Source organism: Salvelinus sp. IW2-2015, linkage group LG2, assembly GCF_002910315.2.
Source record: "Salvelinus sp. IW2-2015 linkage group LG2, ASM291031v2, whole genome shotgun sequence".
In the NCBI taxonomy this organism is placed as follows: Eukaryota; Metazoa; Chordata; class Actinopteri; order Salmoniformes; family Salmonidae; genus Salvelinus; species Salvelinus sp. IW2-2015.
In genome coordinates, this window is record NC_036839.1 from 20,154,056 (window position 1) to 20,177,756 (window position 23,701).

General features: G+C 44.2%; 2 protein-coding genes across 4 annotated transcripts; one reads left to right on the forward strand and one right to left on the reverse strand.

The window, feature by feature from the left end:
- The first annotated feature begins 1,827 nt into the window (after positions 1–1,827).
- Positions 1,828–11,507, forward strand: map3k19 (mitogen-activated protein kinase kinase kinase 19). Of its 2 annotated transcripts, XM_024005498.2 has the most exons (12): positions 1,828–2,016; positions 2,371–2,531; positions 2,810–2,925; positions 3,706–3,917; positions 4,702–4,762; positions 5,821–5,908; positions 6,661–6,911; positions 7,100–7,143; positions 7,264–9,486; positions 9,604–9,708; positions 9,949–10,646; positions 10,949–11,507. In XM_024005498.2, exons 1-12 carry the CDS (start codon positions 1,936–1,938, stop codon positions 11,049–11,051), a joined length of 4,143 nt encoding a protein of 1,380 aa, XP_023861266.1. In that variant the 5' UTR covers positions 1,828–1,935; the 3' UTR covers positions 11,052–11,507. The 2 variants fall into 2 exon arrangements, with proteins under 2 accessions (XP_023861266.1, XP_023861276.1); XM_024005508.2 differs by lacking the exons at positions 1,828–2,016; positions 2,371–2,531; positions 2,810–2,925; positions 3,706–3,917; positions 4,702–4,762 and adding an exon at positions 4,968–5,185.
- On the reverse strand, positions 11,284–21,338 carry LOC111976577 (cyclin-T2). Of its 2 annotated transcripts, XM_024005522.2 has the most exons (10): positions 21,127–21,335; positions 20,102–20,183; positions 19,856–19,984; positions 19,273–19,333; positions 18,686–18,748; positions 18,423–18,468; positions 14,807–14,970; positions 14,575–14,645; positions 13,247–14,396; positions 11,284–13,045 (listed from the first exon to the last, which is right to left on the reverse strand). In XM_024005522.2, the coding sequence occupies exons 1-10, from the start codon at positions 21,282–21,284 to the stop codon at positions 12,978–12,980; spliced, it is 1,992 nt and encodes a 663-aa protein (XP_023861290.1). In that variant the 5' UTR covers positions 21,285–21,335; the 3' UTR covers positions 11,284–12,977. The 2 variants fall into 2 exon arrangements, 1 of the variants encoding a protein (XP_023861290.1); XR_002878942.2 differs by lacking the exons at positions 11,284–13,045; positions 13,247–14,396; positions 14,575–14,645 and having other exon boundaries at positions 14,881–14,970; positions 18,060–18,468; positions 21,127–21,338.
- Between the last annotated feature and the right edge of the window lie 2,363 nt (positions 21,339–23,701).

Here is a 23,701-nt window from a genome sequence, read left to right on the forward strand (position 1 = left end):
TGATACACCATCCAAAGTGTAATTAATAACTTCACCATGCTCAGATGGATATTCAATTATTGCTTTTTATTTTTACCCATCTATCAATAGGTGCCCTTCTTTGTGAGGCAGATAAAGACATTTCAGCTTTTCATTTTTTTGTAAAAATGTCTAACAACATAATTCAACGCTATCGGGTATTATGTGTAGGCACCGTAGTGCATTACTTTTGACCAGGGGCCCTGCATCAAAAGCATTACACTGTATAGGGCCCTCAAACATAACTCTGGACATCAAAGCCAGTTCCACAGCTTTTTTTCATTGTTCCCCTCTAATTTAGAGTGGACTCCAGGTGTGTGCCATTAATTATCATGTAGAACAGAAAACCAGTAGGCTCCATACCTTGTAGGGTAAGCTTTTAATACCGCTGGTATAGGGGATATAGGATACCATGTGAGAGGCAGTCATTCTCTGATACACATGATACAGTAACGAGAGGAAATGTCCTCCACTCCACTGTCCCTCTCCTACTGGGACTTATTATATTATAGTAATTATTATAAGCAGGTGCGCTAGATTAGGGTTGGAGTGAAAACCTCCTGGACGGTGGCTCTAAAGGAACAGGGATGGAGAGCCCTAGAGGCTTGCATCAACATTCAACACAAACATGCTGAAGCCCCACACCATACATGGAGGGACCAGATCTTGAAAAAGGAGAGTAACCACGTACCAAGTGTCCACAGCAAACAAACCAAGCTGAAAGGCAGCAAGCTACAGAGCAACAAAACAACCTTCACTGTTATCTCTTACATTCATCCTTCTGGCTTCTATTCATGCCAACAGGACCCTTGTGGATGATGGAGAATAGTGAGAGAAGGGGTCTGGGGGCTGGTATTGAGGTGCTGAGGGGAGAGCTGGAGGTGGTAGGCCTGGGGCTGGAGGAGCTGGGAGATTGTCCCTGGGAGGAGGTGGATGTTCCCCGCATGGAGGGGGGCTGTACTCCCCTTATCACTGCATGCCAGAGGGGCTTGACTGAGGTAAGCACCATTGGGGAGGGGAATTTGGTTTAGGGGGAGGTCTGTCTAGTATGTTAGTCTGCTTCAGAGACCCTTTGACTGAACTGATAAGATGTGATTAGTATTCTTATTGTTAGTGAATAAGCCTATATATTTGAATGGAAACACAGCATGACTGATATGCTTTATACAGACTTTGTTCTGTTTATGTGGTTGCATGTTTATTAGTCTTGCACATTGTAATCTATATTCAACAAAAGCATCACTGTGTGAATGAAGGAATATTTAAATCAAAAACAGTTTAACATACTGTGAGGATGTGAATAATCCATTTAAACACAGGTGATGACAGACGAAAAATTCTACACTATTTATTCCTCTCAGCGTTACAGTGACATTACTCATCAGTTGTATTTTTATTCGCAATAACAATAACATGGTGTCATGTGACATTGACGGGGGGGGGGGGGGGGGTGAAGACCCATGATCATTCTCTGGACATGCACTATCAAAACAACCACATGACTTTGTTAGTAGTGTGTCTAAGGCCACAGGGAAACAATTGATTGCATGTGTCCCAGGAGTTGGGTCTTTCTGGCTTTTGTTTTGACTCTGTATGATTTAACAGATTTCACTGTTGCCATAGCAAAACATGGCATTGTACTATGTACACGGAGAAAACATGCAATAAACCCCATACTATTATGCTGGCTATCATTTACTTGACCCTTGCCATTTTGAAATAGGGGACCAAAGCATGTCATTAACCCTACCCTACCAATAAAACATAGGAGGGGTGGGGGTATTTTAATGTAAATTTTGTTGTCAGGTTGTACACTTCCTTCTGAAAAGAGGAGCCGATGTGACTCTGTGCAACCATAGCAACCAGACACCACTGCATGTGAGTCTTCCAGTCCTCCAGGAGGTGCTGTTATCAGCCATGTCCAGGGCTCTGCCCCACCAGACCCAGCTCCTCCAGGCTGCCTGGCAGGGAGACCTCCACTCCCTGCAGCACCTCCTGGTAAGTCCGCCTTCCCCCAAAACTCCTTTACAACGCCTCACCATAGACCACACACACACACGCACACAAGCACACACCAAGCGCGCACACAGTCACTGCCACCACTCCCAACGCCCTTTACATTGTGTAACTGGAATTGTGACACACAGCATCAGGTGCTTGTCTAACAACGGGGTAGGCTAGAGTTTAGATTAGCACAAAGGACAGCATTGTGTGGATGCAGCCGAAGCAGCTATGAGCATTTCATCTGTAATCATCTCCAGGACAATTCTCATTTGACCTATCTTTGTTCGTAATGTGTAACTCTCAGGCACCAGTGCTGAGCCTATATCTCTATGTCTGTGTGTGTTGCAGGCCCAGACTGACCTAGTGGACGTGAACACTCAGAACCGCGACGGGCTGACCCCTCTAATGCTGGCTGTGAGGGACGTCGACCTGTTTGAGGAGCTGGACGTCCGGTTGCCATGGGAATACAGACCTGTGGAGGTGGTCAGGGAACTGCTGTCTCTCTCAGCGTAAGGAAACCTGCAGCAATGACAATATCGCTTTGGTTTTGTTATTACAACAGCCTAAAACATTACATTATTACAGAACCTAATTGCAAAATGACCTTGATACTGCAATACAATTTTATTACAATCTTACAACATAATAATATATTCCACCTCCCAAGCTAACAACTTCCTTGTTCCACTCACAAATACTTTTTCACATTGCCCCTGCATTTTTATTGGTCTATACGCTGCCTTCCGCTCTATAAATTATGTTAATTATTCTCCCTCTTTCCAAACAGTGACCTGGGGGTGTGTGATGTCAACGGCTGTTCTGCTCTCCACTATGCTGCTCAGATAGAGAGCCCCCTGAAAGACGAACTCATCCACATGATGGTTGAGTCCCTCAGACAGCCAGGTATAACATGACTTTCAACCAAGATGGTCAGACAATGTTGTTACTACAGTTATTGCTGTGTAATTACGTGACATGACTTTCAACCATGATGTTCAGACAAATCCAACATAACACAACCCAGATTTTTGGTATGGTTTGATATATTCTCTGTTTACTTTTGAGGATATTCCAGGGAAATACTTCTCTATCCAAGTACAAACCATGTGATCTGTTTGTTATACACATACTAGTACCACACCAAGTCTGCTTGTTTGTGGCAGTGCATTCTTATGACATCACAGCACTCAGGTCATGTACAACATGATGCCTTTAAAGTTTTCCTCTAAAGTAGATTTTTTCAAATCAATCCTGACAGAAACGCAATACAGATTTGACTTATCTATTAGCTTAGTGTATAGCACAGGCGGCTGCTGAGGGGAGAACTGCTCATAATAATGGCAGAAACAGCACAAATGGAATGGCATCAAACACATGGAAACRATGTCTCTGATACCATTCAACTTATTCCGCTCCAGCCATTACCATGAGCCCCTTCTCCCCAATTAAGGTGCCACGAACCTACTGTGGTGAATAGTATTGATTTAGTCGATCCGTGCAGTGTGTACTTGCGTAATCAAATGTTTTCCTGAGCTTGGAGGAGTGGTCAAAACCAGCACTCATATGGGAAATCCTGGTGAATTCCTGAGGGGCTGAGTGTGTGAGAGGGCCTTGTTTCCTCTTGTGCTCACTGACTCCACTAACTCCACACCTCTGTCTCATTCTGCCCTGGTCAACAAACAGCGCCCACGCCCCTGGACCTGCAGTGCTTCCACCCTGATGAGCTGAGAGTAAACTCCCCCAGCCCCTCTCCCTCTCTGACCGATGAGCTGAGAGCAACAAACTCCCCCAGCCCCTCTCCCTCTCTGACCGATGAGCTGAGAGCAACAAACTCCCCCAGCCCCTCTCCCTCTCTGACCCAAAATGTCCTCATTCAGACTGCTGCCAGCACAGAGGTAAGTGATCGTCCGGTCGTACAGTTATGTAAGAAGTGTACAAGTCTATCATTTTGTGGAGACCTACTTCATAATGTGATTTTGTTCACTATCTGTTAACACATTTTAAGATCATCAAATATATTACAAGACAAGTTAGTTGTATTGCATCCCCAAAAAATTACTACACCATAGCTTCTGTCTCAAATGCATTATTTATTACTTAACCAAATAATGCCCAAATATCCTTAATCAATTAAAAGGCTTAATCCATAGTGGCTCTTCCCTTAAAGCAATGGGGCCCAATTCACCAGAGACCTGAGTTACATCAGTGTAATTGGCTGGTGGGGAGTCCGTGTTCTGACTAGCTGACTCTTAGCTATATCCTGACTTTGCTTTGAAGTGGTCTTAACAGGTGAGACAAGGGCAGGGAGCGCAGCTGGCTACTGTCAGGTGTCTAATGACCCAGCCCACTTATTGAATAGCGGAAAAGCAGATGGTTGAAAGAGGCTATCCCAGGGGCACACAAACATAGCAGACTGGGCACTAACGTGAAGCTATATTATATTTTAGGGCCCCCCCAGGGAAATTAAATGGGGTGGAGTTGTTAATCAGATGTTTACCATTCTAATTCGTTATAGGCTCTGAGAAATGTCAGTTGAACATAACCACTAGCTACAAGAACAGTCACCATCGTCCTCCTAACTGCACTTAGGACAGTTATCTCATAGATATTTTTGTGGATTCATGCCAAATGCCACAGGGTTTAAGGCTACTTATGATCATTCTTATTTTCCCATTGTAGGATTTGCTGGAGTCTCCAGAGTACGTTCCTTTATCCGCCCATCATAAAGCCATCAAACAAGGTAAGCTGTATTTCCCTATTGTGCACTCTCACCTACAGTAGGTAGGGTCTTGGACAGTGACTCCTTGTGTCTCTGGTCTGTGTGCCCTGTTGGCTCTACACAAGACCACCCCCTCTTCCCAAACACACCCTTCCCCTCTCTTCACACACTGGGCCTATCCCACAAAGAGACAGCCACAAAGGCCAGCCCTGCCATGGCACAAGCTGATTGGGTCAGTGTGCTAAATCACTCCCCTCAGGGAGACACAATACAGACTCCCAGCTGGAAACCTTCCTGACTCCTGTCAGACACACACAACAGAACAGAGTAACTCAGAGAGCGAAAACGAGAGCGAGCGAGTGAGAGGTGTACAGCCCCTCTCAATCTGTCATATAATCTGAGTGGGCTGAGATGAGGGTAGATTGGACTAACTGGCTCAAACAGGTAACGTCTTTTGTTTCTTATGTTGTTCTCCAACCACTTTGTTTGGAAAGTACTGTAAATGCTAAATGTAATTTGTAGTTTTCTGCACATAGGCTGTGTATAGAAACAGTTGTGTGTAAAAACAATGTGTAAATAGTGTAAAATGTTTGGCATTATGCAGTGATAATTGTATTATTGGTTAATTTTGATCTTGGTGAAATCCTACTGAGTTTATCATAAACAGTGTCATGGTGGAGCATCTGGGCTCCCGAGTGGCGCAGCGGTCTAATGCACTGCATCTCAGTGCAAGAGGCGTCACTACAGTCCCTGGTTCGAATCCAGGCTGTATCACATCCGGCCGTGATTGGGAGTCCCATAAGGCGGCGCACAATTGGCCCAGCGTCGTCCGGGTTTGGCCGTCATTGTAAATAAGAATTTGTTCTGAACTGACTAGTTAAATAATGGTTAACTGGAAGGAAAAAATAGGATTTGTCAGTGGACTGTTGTGATACCAAATGCTATCCTACGTGTAACAGAGGAACCATTCACTGTTGGCTTGGGACTTTAGCTGTTGACACACAGTAGCAGTAATGTCCCTGCTGTGTGTGAAAGGTACATCAACCCCTACTGACCTCAGGCTGTGTTGGGTCCTGTAGATAAGGGGCTCTCCCTCTCCTTCCAGAGCGCCATTGATGCCCTGATGGACATGAGGCAAGCCTACCAAGATCTGGGGAAGGGTAGCAGGTGGGCATGCACACACGCTCCATGTTAATTAGAACGGCTATAAATTAATACAACAATACAGTAACCACAGAGCAAATTGACAGTCAGGAACACACCCAAACACCAACACCTGTTCATACACACACACAAACACTTATGCACACATCCTTGCTATTAACAAGCACTCTCACACACATGAACAAACAAATCCACCGTATGCTAGTCCCTCCTCGTGTGTACTTCACCCCCCCATCCCTCTTCCACACCTCCCTGTCACTTACATAAATACAGAATAAGAGGTGTCCAGTTACAGTCAGGCCAGCAGTCATCATGTCAAGGGCATGCCAATCTTCCCAAACAGAGAACAGAGGGAGACCGAGAGAAACAGAGGGAGGGAGAAACTGAGGGAGAGTCTACTTTGCTTTCTGAAACAGATCATTGTCTGTAGGGCTCTTACTGCTGAAAGAGGTCCAAAGGGATCCTGGGAAAATAAACCCCTTTGAAAAGTTCTCACTTTACAGCATCAGCCCCTGGCCAGCGTCCTTCTGCTGTGCCCTCTGTCCTGCGTCCACACAGAACAGAGAAAGTGCAATTGAAAGGGAGGGACAGTGTTCATTATTAGGAAATGATATAAGGTTACCCTACTTCTCAGCTCCAGGCTTTGTGAATTATAGATGATTTTAATGAACCAAATTATTTGACCAAGATTACCTGTGAAGAGCATTGTGAGGTGCAAAGGATTTATTCTCAAATCTAATTTGTTCTCTCTTCAGTCAAGGTTCGTCTCTACCCAGTCTGTGGTTCAGAGCCAGACACTTAGACAAACTGGATCCTACACCGGGGCTATTGAAGACCACAGGAAGCTCATCCTGCCTGCCTGTTCCCCCCAGGCTCAGATGTGAGGCTGTGGCCCCCAGCCCGGTGGCCCCTCACCCAGCCCAGCTGAGCCAATCTGCCCCCGGTCTATTGGAACCTCTCCTGGACTCCAGCTCTCTGGTCCAGGCCCGAGTTCACATCCAGAACAGTTAGTAATATAATAATGATGTGTCTGCTAAAGGCTTAGAGGACAGTATATGGTCAGCATGTTGTTGATTCATTTGTTTAGGTAAAGGTCATGCTCATGCTCATGAATGTGTTTAGAGAAGTACTCTGTTGAGGAAATTAGTTGCATCATTTTATGTTTGTAAAGCTTGGCATGTTCTTGTCTTGCAGGGCTTGGGTGTGGTGAAACGGAGAAAAAAAGCAGTGGTCGAAAGGTAGGTCAACTCAAATAAATCATGTTTTATTCGTACATCACATTTTCATACAGCTTCCTTAGTTTGTAAAACCACCTGCAATCTGCTATTTATTCACCTTTTCCTATCATCTCTGTCCAGGGCTCCTTCCCTTCCCTGCTTCCAGGCCCCATCAGGACCCCCAAGCTGTTAGCCCCTCTGGAGGGGAGGCATAGAAACGGAGGAGTGCTGCCCGGCCTGAAGCACCCTTCTCCCCTAAAGCCCATCAGCCTCGTGCCCCTGATGCCCCTGACCTCCATGTCCTCCCTGACCTCCAGGCTGAGGAGGGAGAGGCTGGCCAGGACCAGGGTGAGCCCCAGAGGGTCCTCAGGCACCAGGGGGGGCAGCGAGGAGAGCAGCTTCAGTAGCCAATCCTCCATCGACTTGGAGGTAGAGGTGGATGACAATAGAGACATACGAGAGACTACAGCAAAACAACACGCTGGAGAGACTTTTGAGGGAAGGTTGCAGTTGGATCTAGACTCATCTGGAAAGTTTAATGTTGGAGATTACAGTGAGGATAATGCAAACCATAGGAATAGGGAGTCGACAAGACATCAGGGTGCCTTTCCTAGGGATAACAAGGAAGGAGTATCTATCAAATCTGACCCTGGAGGGAGAGGGTACAAAGCAATGATTGAGTTGAGGCACCAACTTAACCCCGATTTGACAAATTTCAAAGATGTTAACAGCACTTCATGCTTTGAGAGGGACTGTGAGGGTGAGGTTGTGGCAGTGGAATGGACAAAGGTGATGTGCTCAGGGGGTCTCTCAAAAGAGACCACAAGTACTGAGCCAACTACCACATGCCCCTTTGCATCTAAAAGAAATGGAAACAAAGAGATTCAAGTTGATGACAATGCAAAGACTAGTGTTGTGGATAACACCAAGTATCAATGTCTTCCTTCTACTGTGAATGTCACACTACCTGAATTAAACCCTCCTACAGAGAAAAAGATCAAACCTATCAAGCCTGCCAAGAACAAAGAGAGAAGAGGCAGCACTAGTGTCCAAACCAATCAGTCTTTCAACGTCTTGGCACACAAAGATCACATTCGGGGGAACAGCAAGTCCAAAAGCAACCTGAGGACTTCACCCATTCCTTCACAAGTCAAAGGCAAAGTCAGAAAACCTCCTGATCTCATCGTCAGTGGGATAATCTCTACAAAGACTGGTCAGAAAAGCACAGACTCAACCTCTGTCAGAACGAGGGTTACAGAGCCCGTACATCCAAGCTGCAAAAGGCTGAACAACGACAAAAAGGCACTTAAAATAAAAGTCCCTTGTCAGAAACATATTCAGCAGAGGGAACCGAAAAGTGCCAGACAAGCCAAGACTGGGTCACAACTGGGGACCCTGAGGGCCAAGTCAGCCGTGGACTACATCACGTATAGTGATATCTTCCAGGAAATCAACACCAGGGATGAGGAGGGACCAGTCATCTATGAGATGTTTGCCGGCCCGGTGTTTGACAACATAAGAGTTTCCAGTTCATGTGAGAGGACCAGGCAGGTCCTGTCTGCCCCATCTAGGAAGACCCAAACCCACAGGACCAAACACAAATGCCCTAAACCACTAGAGAGCAGAAGAGTGAGGCGAAGCCCAGTGGACAAGGCCAAACAGAGGAAGAACAGGGCTATTAGGCCTATATCCAGGGGAAAGTCGCATCTGATGCCTATCGCCATCACGGATGACAAAGACGACGTGGTGGTTATTTCTGGGCTCGACTGGCAAATCCACATCCAGACTAAGACTGAGCTGGTCCTCGGTAAAGATGGAGAAGAGACCCTCTCTCCCAGCACACCAGAGTTTCAGGAGCTGGACCAGTTGTCACTGTCAGTGATAGAAGAAGTGCTGTCTATGTCCAGCCATGCGCCAAACCCACTAATCTCTCACAACCGGCTGAGAGACAAAACCTCTCCCAGTCAGACAAAGACTAAACTCACATCTCATTCGGACCCAGATGATGATCACCTCCATGTGCTGCACAATAGGGGACCCATGGGGAACAACATGTCAGAAAATGAGAAAAACAAGGCAAATCACTTTGACCATTCATCCACCCCATCCGATTGCCCAGTGCAGCCTAAGATCAACACCTGGACCTCGGGTAGCTGTGACAGCAGGACAGTGTCCCCTGTGTTCCAGAAGTTTCTGGATGACGTGGGGGAGGGACCACTGACCGATGACCTGCTCCGTTGTCTGGCAGAAGAGCTGATATCACTGGATGAGAGAGATGGTGTATGTCCAGAAAACAACTATGACTCAGACCAGAGGGAATTTAGAAACGATTCTGAGCTGAGATGTGAGAAGTCATTACTGGGGGTAAGTTGGCACTAGAGTACCTACACCAATTACAGCTAATCATATATACACACACACATACGCGTGGTTATGTGTGTGTGTGTGTGTAACTTCCTACCCTGTGCGGTTGTCCATTAGGATTTTACATCACCTGGAGAAGTGCTCAGTGGGTCTGGGTTGGTAGTGGATGATGCCATCACCTGGAGGAAAGGAGAAGTGCTGGGCAGAGGAGCTTATGGAACTGTGAGTATATGTCAGCTTCTCAATTGCCTTGGAGAAAAGGAAAAGTTACATCACAGTAAAGAGATCCAATCATGCCAACACCCAAACCTTGCTATAGTTGTATAATTCCATATCAAAACAAGGCTATCTTCATCTTATACATTCAAATTAAACAGTTGAGCTAATCTCTAGGGTCTCAAATTAGCACCTGAGCCTGTCTGTAATAGGAATTTTAAAACTTCATATTTACGCTGTTTTTAGGTGTTCTGTGGACTGACCAGCCAAGGTCAGCTGATAGCCGTAAAACAGGTGGCCCTGGACGCCTCAGACCTCGAAACCGCAGACAAGGAGTACAACCGCCTACAGGAGGAAGTAGACCTCTTAAAGAACCTCCATCACGGCAACATTGTGGGATTTCTGGGCACCTCTCTGCGGGACCACATAGTCAGCATCTTCATGGAGTATGTCCCGGGAGGCTCCATCGCCAGCGTGCTCCACCGCTTTGGTCCCCTTCCGGAGCGCGTCCTGGCCCTGTACACCCGTCAGATCCTGGAGGGGGTGTCCTACCTGCACCTCAACAGGGTCATCCACAGGGACCTGAAGGGGAACAATGTGATGTTGATGCCTACGGGAGTAGTCAAGTTGATAGACTTCGGCTGCGCCCGCCGTTTGAGTTGCCTCACTCACACACACAGTCACAGTGACCTCCTGAAATCGGTGCACGGCACGCCCTATTGGATGGCGCCAGAGGTAATCAACGAGACGGGTCACGGCAGGAAGTCGGACATCTGGAGCGTGGGGTGCACAGTGTTTGAAATGGCCACGGGGAAGCCGCCGCTGTCACACATGGACAAGATGGCAGCGCTGTTCTACATCGGGGCGAGGCGAGGCCTGATGCCCTCGCTGCCTGACAGGTTCTCAGAGGACGCCAGGGATTTTGTTCAAGTCTGTCTGACCAAGTGAGTTGATTTACAATTCTGTACTATATATAATATTTTTAAAGGCATAGTTCAACTAAATGACTGGATGTTTCCTTACCTTGAACGTGGTCTCCAAATATGAGGATTGGGGTCTACACTCTGGGTTTATATAGAACGCTACGAAGACTTAAGTAAAACAGTGTGGATTAACATTTCAGTAACTTAATTAGATTAACAATTACTAAGTCAAAGATAAATGTGACAACTCACCAACAGTCAGTAAATCATGATAATAAAAGGGCATCCAAGTTGAATAACATATTATTTTGTCCTCTTTGCAGTGACCAGAAACAGCGCCCGTCTGCAGAACAACTATTGGACCACCCGTTCATTCCTAACAATGATCTTAGTTTAGGACCTACACTCAAAGCTGTTAGGAAATAGCGCCAGAAGTGCCAATCAGGAACACCTATCAATCATTTATATAACAAGTCCAAATTGTATATTTAAATTCACTTTCAAATGTATTGCTTGAAACTTAGATACTTTCCCTAGACTATTACACAAATAATTCCTTGAATATTTGGGGCACCTTTGATACAAAGAGCATTTGTCAAACATATTGCATCCATACTTTTCATATAGCATACAGTAAATACCAATCATACAACATAGGTCATGTTTTAAGGTAGTGGTAACCGTAAGATTTATTTGTAGAACAAAAAAAACAAAAATGGATGTCAAGGTTTGCATTTGCCTTCTTGTTGAGACCAAACCACTGTAATAATGTCTGTGCCCAAGAGTATAATCACTATCATTACTGGGGAAATATACCATCTTGGCCTCAATACAAACTGTCTGCACACTGAAATAAAGGACTAACCAGTCAAAGAACAGTTACTAATGTGTGTCCAGAATTGAGAACGATATACTCCATATATTAGGAAACTGACCCGTTAGAGAACAAACAGCATACAAGCCACCGTACTGTATCAACACTGATGGAACGTTAAGCCCTACAGCCTTTACTGCTAGCCTGGTCCCAGATCGGTTTGTGCTCTTGCCTACTCCATTGTCAAGCCATATTGTCAAGCCATATTACATAAGGAGTTAGCAAGAGAGCAGAAAGACTGGCACCCAGGCTACTTTTCTGCTGTTGTTTTCTTTCACCAGACATAAACAATACTATATTACTTACCTACAGCTTTGTATCTATGGGCTACAGCGTCAAGCCAAGTAACAATTTGTGTAAATGCTCTTCACAGCAAAGGTTAGGCATGTAACCGTTATAGCACTATTATTATTGTCCTCTTCTCATGTATGTCTTTAGTTTTTTTGTGAGGCAAAGCCTTTGGCATCCAGCTTAAGGTAATCTTGGAAGTCCAAAAATAAAATAAGTGTATAAATTGCATGGCCTCTGACAACATGCCAGGTGGTTGGTACTGTTTGTAGGGTCTGGATTGGCTGAGTTGGAAAGGTCGAAGTTCAAGTGCCATCTCCTGGGTGCCAGCCATGTGTAGTACAGGCTCTAAGCACAACACAGGAATGCGGCAGTCAGAATCACCGATGATAGGACTCCTACATCAAGTTACAATAGTATTTTTCCCCAATATATATATCTTGTTATAGTTACAAGCAGCTCCAAACCTGAGTATTTATGGTATAGCTTTTTAAACATACAAAAATGTATGTACATTTATCTTTACTTTCTGTAAACAGCGGTCAGCTTTCTGCGTTATCCCTTTGATGATTGCATGCAGATCCTACATACAGTATTCAGCATAAAAAAGGAAAAACTAATTCAAGAGAAATAAACAACTAAAAATCCAACTTCCATTGGCAGCCATGTTTGGCCTGCCTTTACTTCTGTCTGAGTTAAGCCCCCTCCTGCCACAACAGAGGGCTACTTGACATGTTTTCTCACCAGAATGGATAACAGCTGTGGCAATGCTGTTTAAATTATTATTTAAAAGAAACTATTAGAAATTGCACCTTTCGTGCATTTTCAGTATTTATACTTCCCCCCCCTCCGAACATGGAGATTTAAACTCGGATGACCCCCTAACACTCACACACGTCCGCATTCCAAGACCCATCTTGAGAATATGGAGGACAAAGCAGCAATTACACATTGAAAGGGGCAGGACTATACCAGCACTTCCAAAAGATCAGATGATCAGGAAGCATTCATTTCTCTCTTTTTGCCTCAACCGTTGAGATGTCCTACACTTTCCGTTATATTTTTTACTTTACCTTCCTATGCTTTGCTACAAAGGGTTCATGAGTTAATTCCTTGGGCACTTGAGAGAATCGAGCATGTCAAAAGTGTTTGTAGTCTGCCCGCTGGCAGCAAACGTCCGTCCGGCTCCCTCAAGACTGCGGCTCTCCACTGGCTTCTTGTCCAGTTTCACTAGGGCGTTGAGATGTTCGTAGCCCACCTGGTATGTGACAGGGGGAGGAGGGGGGAAGGGAAGGTTAAAACCAGAGCTGTGACTGAGACGACACACACTGTGACTGAGACGACACACACTGTGACTGAGACGACACACACTGTGACTGAGACGACACACACTGTGACTGAGACGACACACATTGTGACTGCAGCTGAACAGAGGAACAATGAGAGGAGGAGGAACTACCTGCGCCGCCCTTGGAGCTTTTGCTCGTTTTGGAGGAGTGGTGGTTGTGGCTTGCGACGTGTGGGTGCCCCCTCTTGCGGGAGGAGCTGGAACCAGAGCTAGGGGCCATGCCCGCCACCCCCTCAACACCCCCCAGCCCTAGGGGTCTCCGGAGGACGGCTGGCCCGGCCCCCACTGGCCCCTCGGGGACCCCTCGGCCGTTGCCACTGTGCTGTGCTGCATGAAGGTGAGAGTGGCCGTGCTGCTTGTGGTGGTGGCGGTGGGTTGAGTGTTCCCGGTGCTTCTCCTTGCTCACGAGCGGGCTGGAATGTTTGCTCTTGGCCCCGCCCTCATCAGAAGAGCTGTGGCGCTCCGAGGACACCTTGATTTTCATCTTCAGCTCCTCTTTGCTGGCCACGCCCCCCTGAGAAGGAACTGGAAGGCGGAGTTTGAGTGAGCCCCCCTTGTCCCGTTTGTCAGAGGGGACCTTGTCCTGGCCTGGCGTGGCCAGCTTCATTTTAAGAGGGGAGGCAGTGGTGCTGCTGCTGCTCCCAGGGTTAGGGTGGAGCTGCATAAGTTTCCTGTGGTCTGATTGGACAGAGGGTATATATGAGTCCCTGCCCTCAGGCTCAAAACTCTGCTGCTCTGCCCTGCGTTTATGCTGCACCGCCAGCTCAGCAGCGTGCTTCTCTCTATACTTGTCCAGGGACATTTTCTGAGCCGGCGGGGGCGGTGGAGGGAAAACTGGCTGCTGTTGCTTCCCCACACCCCCTCCCGACCCAACCTTGTGTTCATGTTTAGTAGTGTTGAACTCTACTGTCTTATCTGGTCTGTTCGGGTTCATTGGAGCACCCTGCTGGAGGCCAAGTGCATCTGTTTTGAGGGAATAGCTTCCTCCCTCCAAGCGACCCCCCGTATCCTGGGGCCAGTCGCTGGGGGCTGTGAAGGTGTAGGAGCTGCCCTGCATGGACGCGATAGAGTCCAGGGAGAGGGGCCCACTGGCGTGCCCTGGCAGAGGGACAGGGAACGATGAAGCGGCTTTGGAGAAGGCTGAGTTGGAGACCCCAGGGATGGCATCTCCCAGGGAATGTTCGTGGACCAGGGAGGGTCCTGGGTAGGGGTCGTTTGCCTGAGAGCCATCTCCCTTGGTCTTCTTGGCAGCTTGCGTGGTCTGGCAAGTGGGAGAAGAGAGAAAGATGGCGTGAGGAGGCGATTTTGCAAAGGGCATTATATAAAACTGTACAGCAATAAAACTACACTGAATTTGAACCAGCAGACACAAGACGCTCTACAGTGTTTAACGTGAGTAAGAGGTCTTAATGATTCACTGGTGAAAAACCGAAGCTTACCCTCCAATTTCGTATCCTCTTCAACCTGCTCGGTGTCTTRTCCAGAATCTGAAGGAACTCATGCGTCAGTTCTGAAGACAAGGAAAGATCACACTTGGTTTTAACACCTAATTCATAGGAATGACATATCGCAAACATTTCTCATTGACGAAAACAAACTATTCTTCTAAACTAAACCACAATGTAACTGTGGCTTTTCGACTATGAGCATGAACCAGAATCAAATCCTCACCATCGAGAAGCTCCAGTGTGACAGAGTTGTCCACGTACTCCCACCAGTGTTTCCCATCAGTGGAGACAGGGATCTCCCAGTTGGACCATTTACAGGCCAGGTGGATGCAGACGCAGGCGATTACTGTGGGCTTGTGTTGCAGGCAGAAGGTGGTGAGGTGGAGGCTGCGTGAAGAGAGGCCGGAGCACAACGGGTCACATGGACGAGAGGGAAGAAAAAACAAAGAGGGGAGGGGGGAACAACGTTAGTAACAGGTGCTTAGGGCTGAGGTAAAACATAGTATTAGAGAAGAATAAGAATCATTATAAAAGAAATGTTAGACACAGATTGACACAGTTGCACACTTACCAAAATAACAAACAATGACTGACATGCAGAATAGATCATGAGTCAGTTTCACATTGTGGCTACCATCCTAGTGTTTACCACAAGGAGCTGCAGATATAGCAATAACTTCAATTCTAATTAAAAAGATGACTAGTATGTTTTTTTGTGTGGGGAAAGTGACCGAATTTCACCCTTCATTGAAACATCAACCACCAATAAATAACACACAAGGTGAACATTTTATGGCAAAGTAAACTCAAGTTAATTCAAACAGACACTCATTCTGCATTCATCACTCATGACTAACTGGTTATGGTGAGACATGCATAGAAATGCCTTCTGGTCAACTCTAGTCCAAGTTGGTTTGAGTTCTAAAGAACCTGAGTAATAGAGAACTAGATCGAGCTACAATACTGAACCGTAACAATATTTTCTAGCACAGAGAGCTAGGTAGCCTACCATTTGAAAGACCGTGGTAAAAGCTGGATGGTAACCTTGTGTCACAACAAGTACAATGCCTGGACGCTAGACARAACGCATATTATGGAATTTTTTTGTCCATCTCCTGTATGACTGCGCTGCCTGAGCCTAGTGCGCACACAATCCTGAAAAACAACAGATTAGAAGTTCCAGAATTCACCATGGTGACTAACCTTAGTATTTCTATGGTTTGGATTCTAAAACAGACATTCCCATTCAAGTCGATTATATTTCTATGCTCCTACTTGCTGTGGCTGGTTATTGGGTTCAGTTCAGGCATTAAGAAGCCATTTATCCTCGAATTACAGCGATGTCTCAGGCACAGCGGCAACCTCCTATTCTCCTTGTTCACTGTCTATAAGCCTCTACAGTTCTAACGTGTCAAACCCAGCCGAACAGGCCGCTTTTGGAACACAACGTTGTCTTTGGCTCTTTGATATTTGTTTCTATAAAAAAAAAATATATATATATATATATATATATATCCATACGATTGCTGAATTACAACACTTTAATTAAGACTAGGCCTAACAAAAAAGCAACTATCAAAATCTACGTCCAGACACTGTAGTTTGTTTTGAGGGCATTCAACAGTTGGAAACAAAAAGGCTATATTTAAATCCCAACCCAACATGTCATGTTAAAAGTAACCCTTTAAGGACCTAGTTCTACGAGAATTTGCAGAACATGAACTGTGAAAGGTTGTTTGTACGCGAAGAGCCAGAAACCAAGAATAATACGTATGATAATGGGCAGATGTGGCACCAAATCAGTATTTTACAATGCAATGGTGTATGAAAACATGAATTCTTCTCTTTAAATCTAATAAAAACTTGCCATTTGAGCAGGTCCTTAATGGGTTAACATCAGAAATGTAAAATTGGCACTTCCATTTCTGTTTTATATACAAAACAGCGCATTCGGGAAGTATTCAGACCACTTGACCCTTTCCACATTGTTACGTTACAGACTTTTCCTAAAATGGATTAAATCATGTTGTTTTACCTCTATCTACACACAATATTACAATGACAAAGCAAAAACAGGTTTAGAAATTTCAGCAAATTCATTAATTTAAAACAGAAATACCTTATTTACATAAGTATTCAGACCCCTAGCTATGAGACTCAAAATTGAGCTCAGGTTCATCCTGTTTCCATTGATCATCCTTGAGATGTTTCTACAACTTGATTGGAGTCCACCTGTAGTCAATTCAATTGATTGGACATGATTTGGAAAGGCACACACCAGTCTATATAAAAGGTCCCGCAGCTGACAGTGCATGTCTGAGCAAAAACCAAGCCATGAGGTTGAAGGAATTGTCCGAAGAGCTCAGAGACCGGATTGTGCCGAGGCACAGATCTGGGGAAGGGTTCCCAAAACAATTACTGCATCATTGAAGGTCCCCAAGAACAAAGTGGCCTCAATCATTCTTAAAAATTGAAGAAGTCTGGAACCACCAAGACTCTTCCGAGAGCTGGCTGCCCAGCCAAACAGAGCAATTGGGGGAAAAGGGCCTTGGTCAAGGAGGTGACCAAGAACCCGATGGTCACTGACAGAGCTATAGAGTTCCTCTCTTTGGCCTGAACACCAAGTGTCACATCTGGAGGGAACCTGGCAACATTCCTACGGTGAAGCACGGTGGTGGCAGCATCATGATGTGGAGGTGTTTTTCAGCGTCAGGGACAGGGAGACTAGTCAGGATCGAGGGAAAGATMAATGGAGTACAGAGAGATTCTTGGTGAAAACCTGCGTCAGAGCGCTCAGGACTTCAGACTGGGGGCGAAGGTTCACCTTCCAACAGGACAACAACCCTAAGCACACAGCCAAGACAACGCAGGCATGGCTTCGGGACAAATCTCTGAATGTCCTTGAGTGGCACAGCCAGAGCCCAGACTTGAACCTGATCAAACATCTCTGGAGAGACATGAAAATAGATGTGCAGCGACGCTCCCCATCCAACCTGACATAGCTTGAGAGGATCTGCGGAGAATTGGAGAAACTCCCCAAATACAGGTGTGACAAGCTTGTAGCATCATACCCAAGAAGACTCAAGGATGTAATCACCGCCAAAGGTGCTTCAACACAGTCCTGAGTAAAGGGTCTGATTACTTAAGTAAATGTGATATACAATTTTTATTATTATTATGTTTGCAAAAATGTCTAAAACCCGGTTTCAGCTTTTATCCTTGTGGAGTTTTGTGTGTAGATTGATGAGGGAAAAAATWAATTTCATCCACTTTAGAATAAGGCTGTAATGTAACAAAATGTGGGAAAAGTCAAGGGGTCTGCATACATTCCGAATGCACTGTTTATGATATCATTCCACGAAAAAGTATTTGGTTAACTGACTTAAAAATTTTAAACTTAAGAAAATACTTAAATAAAACTATTTTGTGAAATTGGAAAAATACAAATAAAAAGAAAATAGGGTATTGGTACTTACCGGGATGACTTCTACGTTATGTTTACATCTGTGTAATCTTTAGCTGCTATTCAGGCTACCAAAGTGTCTTTTTAGACATATGCACTTTTGTAACCGAGCAAACGTGAGGTTCTAGCGCACCACTACACTTCACATTGTGCATTCAACCCTACTGTGCCAACTCTGGTCCCTTGTACAATACACCGCACTGCAACCGGGGCCGGTACCGCCAAACGCCCCCAACCCGGGGGGCAAGGAGGGGGCTGGCGTCCCACTAGCCACCGGCGCATAGAGGGCCGTTGGACACTGAAAGGGTACCCTGCATTAAAGGAAGCTATAGTGTGCAGTAGTCACAGTGCAACAAAGGAGGGTCAGGATAACAACCTGTTGGTAGCCATGAAATAGGAAGTCTGTGCCAGATCCTTGCTTGCTGCAAGTGAAAGAAAAAGAGGGTAAGTTTTTGCCAACCAGTAAGCTCCGGTAAGGGTTATTATTAGAAGTTCACAAATTGTACATCATGTTTTGTGAACTCTAAGGTCAACAATGACTTGTTGCACAATCATTATGTCAGCATTATCTTCCCTCCCACCCACATTAGAGGTTGGGTGGGCTAGAGGGCATGAAAGAGCAAAGAAAGAAGCCTCTACCTCTCACTAGCTGGGAACATTTCACCACATCAGTGTGTGGATGTTCAATAGTTATTTCAAATCCTGTAACAAAATACATGACAGGTGAGTTTCAACAGTAGCAGTTTGTAGATGAAATGTATTAAAGTAATGTTCTATGGTTCTTCCCCTCTATTCTTTATCACAAGAGCACAGTCAGGATAACATGTGGACTATGAAAAGGAGTTCTCATTTCTTTCCATCCAAATAAGGGCGAGTATATTGGTGTTGTATAATCAAAATGGCCAGATGGTGGCCACATAATTAGAGTATTTCGTAGTCATAGAGACCACAGATTGGAACATGCTTGGTTGGGACTGCTGTTTGCCAAGATCTGAAATTCATCATAACAGAAGAACATTTTGACCTGRGCGGGTACAATAGAATTATGGCATTGAGGAATGATCAACATGTTACTATGACAAACCTAATTTAAAACAGTCTGAAAAATMGAAATTCACCAATGCCTGGCAGCAATGAACCAACAGAATATACAAACATAATATTCAAACACTTTGTAGACAAGATCAAGCTCTCACTAAATGCTCACTCAGTCAGACTTTACTTACCTAAAGTCTGCAGCACTATGGTTTCAAGTATCACCAGCTCTTGAGCTTGCTGGAGGTATGCCTGAAGTTCAATAGACAATCATTACATGACATGTGTAATGTGTCTTATCCATACCTCTATTTCAAAGCTCAATTCCAAACTGTAACAGTATTGTTTTCTTAGTGTCAGTGGTTTCAACTCAGTCTCGCTACTAGGAATAATATGAGCACTAAGATCTTGCTGAGACTGGACTGAGACATCAGTCTGACAAACCCGGAATATTGTCAATCTAGACTTACCCTCTGGTGACAAAGGAGAATATACACCGAGTATACCAAACATTAGGAACACCTAACTAATATTGAGCTGACATCAATAAGGGACTATAGCTTTCACCTGGATTCACTAGTCAGTCTCATGGAAAGAGCCGATATTCTTATTGTTTTGTATACTCAGTGTATACTAACACTTTGTATAAACCTTTACACTCAAACCTCAATATAATCACACAAAAGAAAGTGTTCAAGCCATTGACAAAATGGGACAAGTAGGGAGGTGGGAAGGGAAAATAAAACCTACAATACCCATACTACCCAGACTTACATTACTCTTTGTATCAAGCGGGGTCTCTTGAGGGTTTAGACAAGCATGGGCAACTTTAATAACATGCTCAAGTTTCCGAGGTTGCTCTTCAACTTTCGCAGCTAGGAATAAGGTGGTTGGAGAAATTGTCTGTAACAAAATAAATTGATTTGAATATATTAATATGTAAACATGTAGCAAATTGTCTGTATGGAGAAAACAGACAGTCAGACTGACTATAAATAATGGAGGAAAAAAAATACTTACATTTCTGTGGAATTTGGTGAAAGAGTGGAACATATAAAATCTATGCATGTAAACAATTGCTGTATTTATTGTAAGTTGTGAGCTGGAGAAAATGGGTTAAGGAATTCAAATATATTTCAACTTACGATGTTTCATCAACTAGCTAAAATTATGTATTTTAGTCAACAGATCACAGTTGCGTTTACAATCAGTCCAATTGTGATATTTTTTCACCAATTGGTCCTTGTACCAATCAGATCAGCTTTAAAATCTGATGTGKTCTTTTCCCCCACTGATTTATCTTTTGACCAATCACAATTGGGATGCCTGTATAAACGCAGCCATTGTTATCCATGGGGTAAGCCATTAGTTACTTAATTAAATCAAGTCAATGAGATGTGGCAACTCCTAATCATTTGATCCACGTTGTGTTGACAATGCCGGCTAGATACTAGCGACCTATTAGTTAAGGTACAGCAGTTAGATACATTTTATCCAGTAAGCAAAATACTAATATGGCAACCGAGCAAATGAAATTGACAAATACAACAATGCACGTTCTGCTTTACCTGATTGAACTTGTTCGCGCTAACTAACTAAGCAACTTAGTCACAACGAACTAGGTAGCTTGACAGGACCGTTCAATGCTACTATAGCTCTACTATAGCTGACTACTGACTAGTGCAACTATCACTTGTCTAAGCGAAGGAACTATGATTCATCATTAAACATCGGCGTTAGCTAACTAACATTTCAGTTATGGTAACTAACAAGTAGTGGGCTAGTTAGCTGCTAGCATTGCTAGTTTGCTAACCAGCGCTAGAGAGATGCCCTTCATGTTGAATGTTGGTTGATGTTTGTTAGTCAAACTTGGATGGGTAATAACCTACACCACACTGGCACATTTGAAATGTTCTACTATGACAAAATAATGTCGAACATAACCTGCCTCTAGCGCGTGCCCCAGACACGGGCCTACAAAGAGCGCTATGTAAATCCTCCTTCCTTCGACATCTGATGACTGAAAGCTTGTTTATAAAGGATACACGTTGAGTCTCTGGCCCATATCTTGAATGAGGTTAGCCGCCTGCTGTCGGTAAGATAGCTCCCTGTCCGGATCCACTCCCGAACGGCGGGACGGCGTGGCTTCGATTTGCTCCCGGGTGAAAAACCATTTTGAAGAGGATCCCCGGCACGCCGCCATAGCTCTCCAGCTTTCACACAGCACACCAAGACCCGAATGGACGCATGCGCGGCACGTACCGGAAACGACAATAGTTTTTCTTCGATAGCTTTTTTTGACACAGCCAAACCAACTGGTAGTGCATCATCGCCTCCATTCGTTCTGGAGTGTGAACTTCACGATTCTGTATTAATGTGCAGCTTAGTGCGCACATTTTTTATTAGTAGGCTAGTTTTAATTCGGTTACAGCCGATAAAAGCAATAGAGAGGAAGATGGACAAAGATAGTGGATAAATGAACAGAACTTGTTAACAGTTCCGGTCTGCTTAAGGGGTGGCTCTCCCATATGCACCAATGCATTAGCAACTGGGTCTGGTCTTAGTTCATTAATTGTTTATGTACCAGAAAAAAAAGGAGCAAAAGGAGATCTCTGCTGATGGAGGCCCAGCAATGGCAGTTCATGGTTCAAGGTTAGGAGAGCATTTGAGCTAACCCTTTTTCTAACCTCAACCAATTTTTTCCAGAACCAAAAAATAAACATTTTCAAGGAACAGAAACAGAACCTGGAACACAAGTGATCCATACTGTTCCGTAACAGAACTATTAATTTAAATGCATGGGAACCAGTTAATAAAGTGATTTAATGCTCTGTCCCTCAGAAACTTATTCCAGTGTCTGCCTGCAAGCTGAAAATCTTTGCCTGTGCGTGTTTTTTTGTTGCTACCTGTTCATAAGATAGACTTTTAATTAGCTAGATAATGCATGTCACAAGAAGATGCCCAGTGTCTCAAGCCTCCTCAACCCTCTCTAGCTCTCACCCCACCCGCAAAATTTCAGTCGCATCTTGCGCCATAGGCTACACTTTGTCTGTCCATCACGCATGTAAATAACTAGCTTGCCTACTCTATCCACACTTGATTCGTGAAGTAATTTAATAAGCTCAATGTAAAAAAAATAAGTATTTCACAGGTTAAAAAAGGAACAGAAAGGAATGATATAAACCAGTACTTTTTGTTATAAAAGCTTTATGAATGCATGCAGAAAAACACCTACAGTAAAGTGTTACCAAATATTTTCTGTTGCAATCTTCAGTTGGCTCCTCTTATATTAAATGGATATAAAAAGTATTAGTGTGATATAATGCTTACTGAGAATGTAAGTGCAGTTTACATTCAGCCATAGAATCAATTACCAAAGAAATACATATTTTCAACTTCTGCAATTTACTTTTTTTCAGAACATAAAATTTACCCGATTTCAACGTCCCAAAAAAATACATATTTTCAACATCCGGTTAATACGTATTTTCACCTTTCATCCAGAACCCAATATTAACCTAACTTCAACATCTGGAAAACACCTTTTCAATGTAATTTTGCTTACTGGATATTAAGCTTGAAGTACGCGATGGACTGCTGATCGACGTGATAACTCATGAGGAACATTTCAACAGAAAAATMTAAGCATTGTTCCATACTTTTAAGTAAATTTGATACTCATGATTGGGAATAATAATTCAACAACCTCTCAGACTCACTGCAGAATTAAATGTTCAGCCATGTTCTCCAAACTTCAAATTTTGAAGTTGCTCCAAACGTCAAATTTCAAAGTGTTTTTCTTGCTCCTGCTGATCTATATTGTTCCAATTCTCCAAACGTCAAATTTTGAAGTCAAGGGTTAAGTTGAGGCACTCATTATGAATGGTTAAGGTTTGGGATAGGGCTAAAGCTTCTTCAGGATTGGTGGGTCCCCTGCGGGATGGTTGAGCTAATGTAGGCTAATGTGATTAGCATGAGGTTGTAAGTAACTGTCACGTTCCTGACCTTATTTTCCTTTGTTTAACTTTGTTTAGTTGGTCAGGACGTGAGCTGGGTGGGTAGTCTATGTTATGTGTTTCTATGTTGGGTTAAATGTGTTGCCTGATATGGTTCTCAATTAGGGGCAGGTGTTTGACGTTTCCTCTGATTGAGAACCATATTAAGGTAGGCTGTTCTCACTGTTTGTTTGTGGGTGATTGTCTTCCGTGTCAGTGTTTGTTACCACACGGGACTGTATCGTTTGTGCTAGTCTGTACCTGTTCGTGCGTTCTTCGTGTATATGTAAGTTCATATGTTCAGGTCGGTCTACGTCGTTTTTTGTTTTGTCATTTTCCAAGTGTGTACTTTGTGTTTCGTCTTGTCTGAATAAATTCATKATGTATTCCACCTACGCTGCATTTTGGTCCGATCCTTCTCGCCTCTCCTCATCCGAGGAGGAGGAAGAAATAGACGTATACTTTGCTACTATGGCCTATTTATTGCCATACCTCCTCATGTCATTTGCACACACTGTATATAGACTTTCTTTTTTTCTATTGTTGACTGTATGCTTGTTTATTCCATGTAACTCTGTGTTGTTTCTGTCGCACTGCTTTGCTTTATCTTGGCCAGGTCGCAGTT

Coding starts and splice junctions, on each gene's coding strand:
- map3k19 (XM_024005498.2), top strand. CDS start 1,936: ATGTCCAGGGCTCTGCCCCACCAGACCCAGCTCCTCCAGGCTGCCTGG. Junction 2,532..2,809: donor GAACTGCTGTCTCTCTCAGC/GTAAGGAAACCT, acceptor CTTTCCAAACAG/TGACCTGGGGGTGTGTGATG. Junction 10,647..10,948: donor GTTCAAGTCTGTCTGACCAA/GTGAGTTGATTT, acceptor TCCTCTTTGCAG/TGACCAGAAACAGCGCCCGT.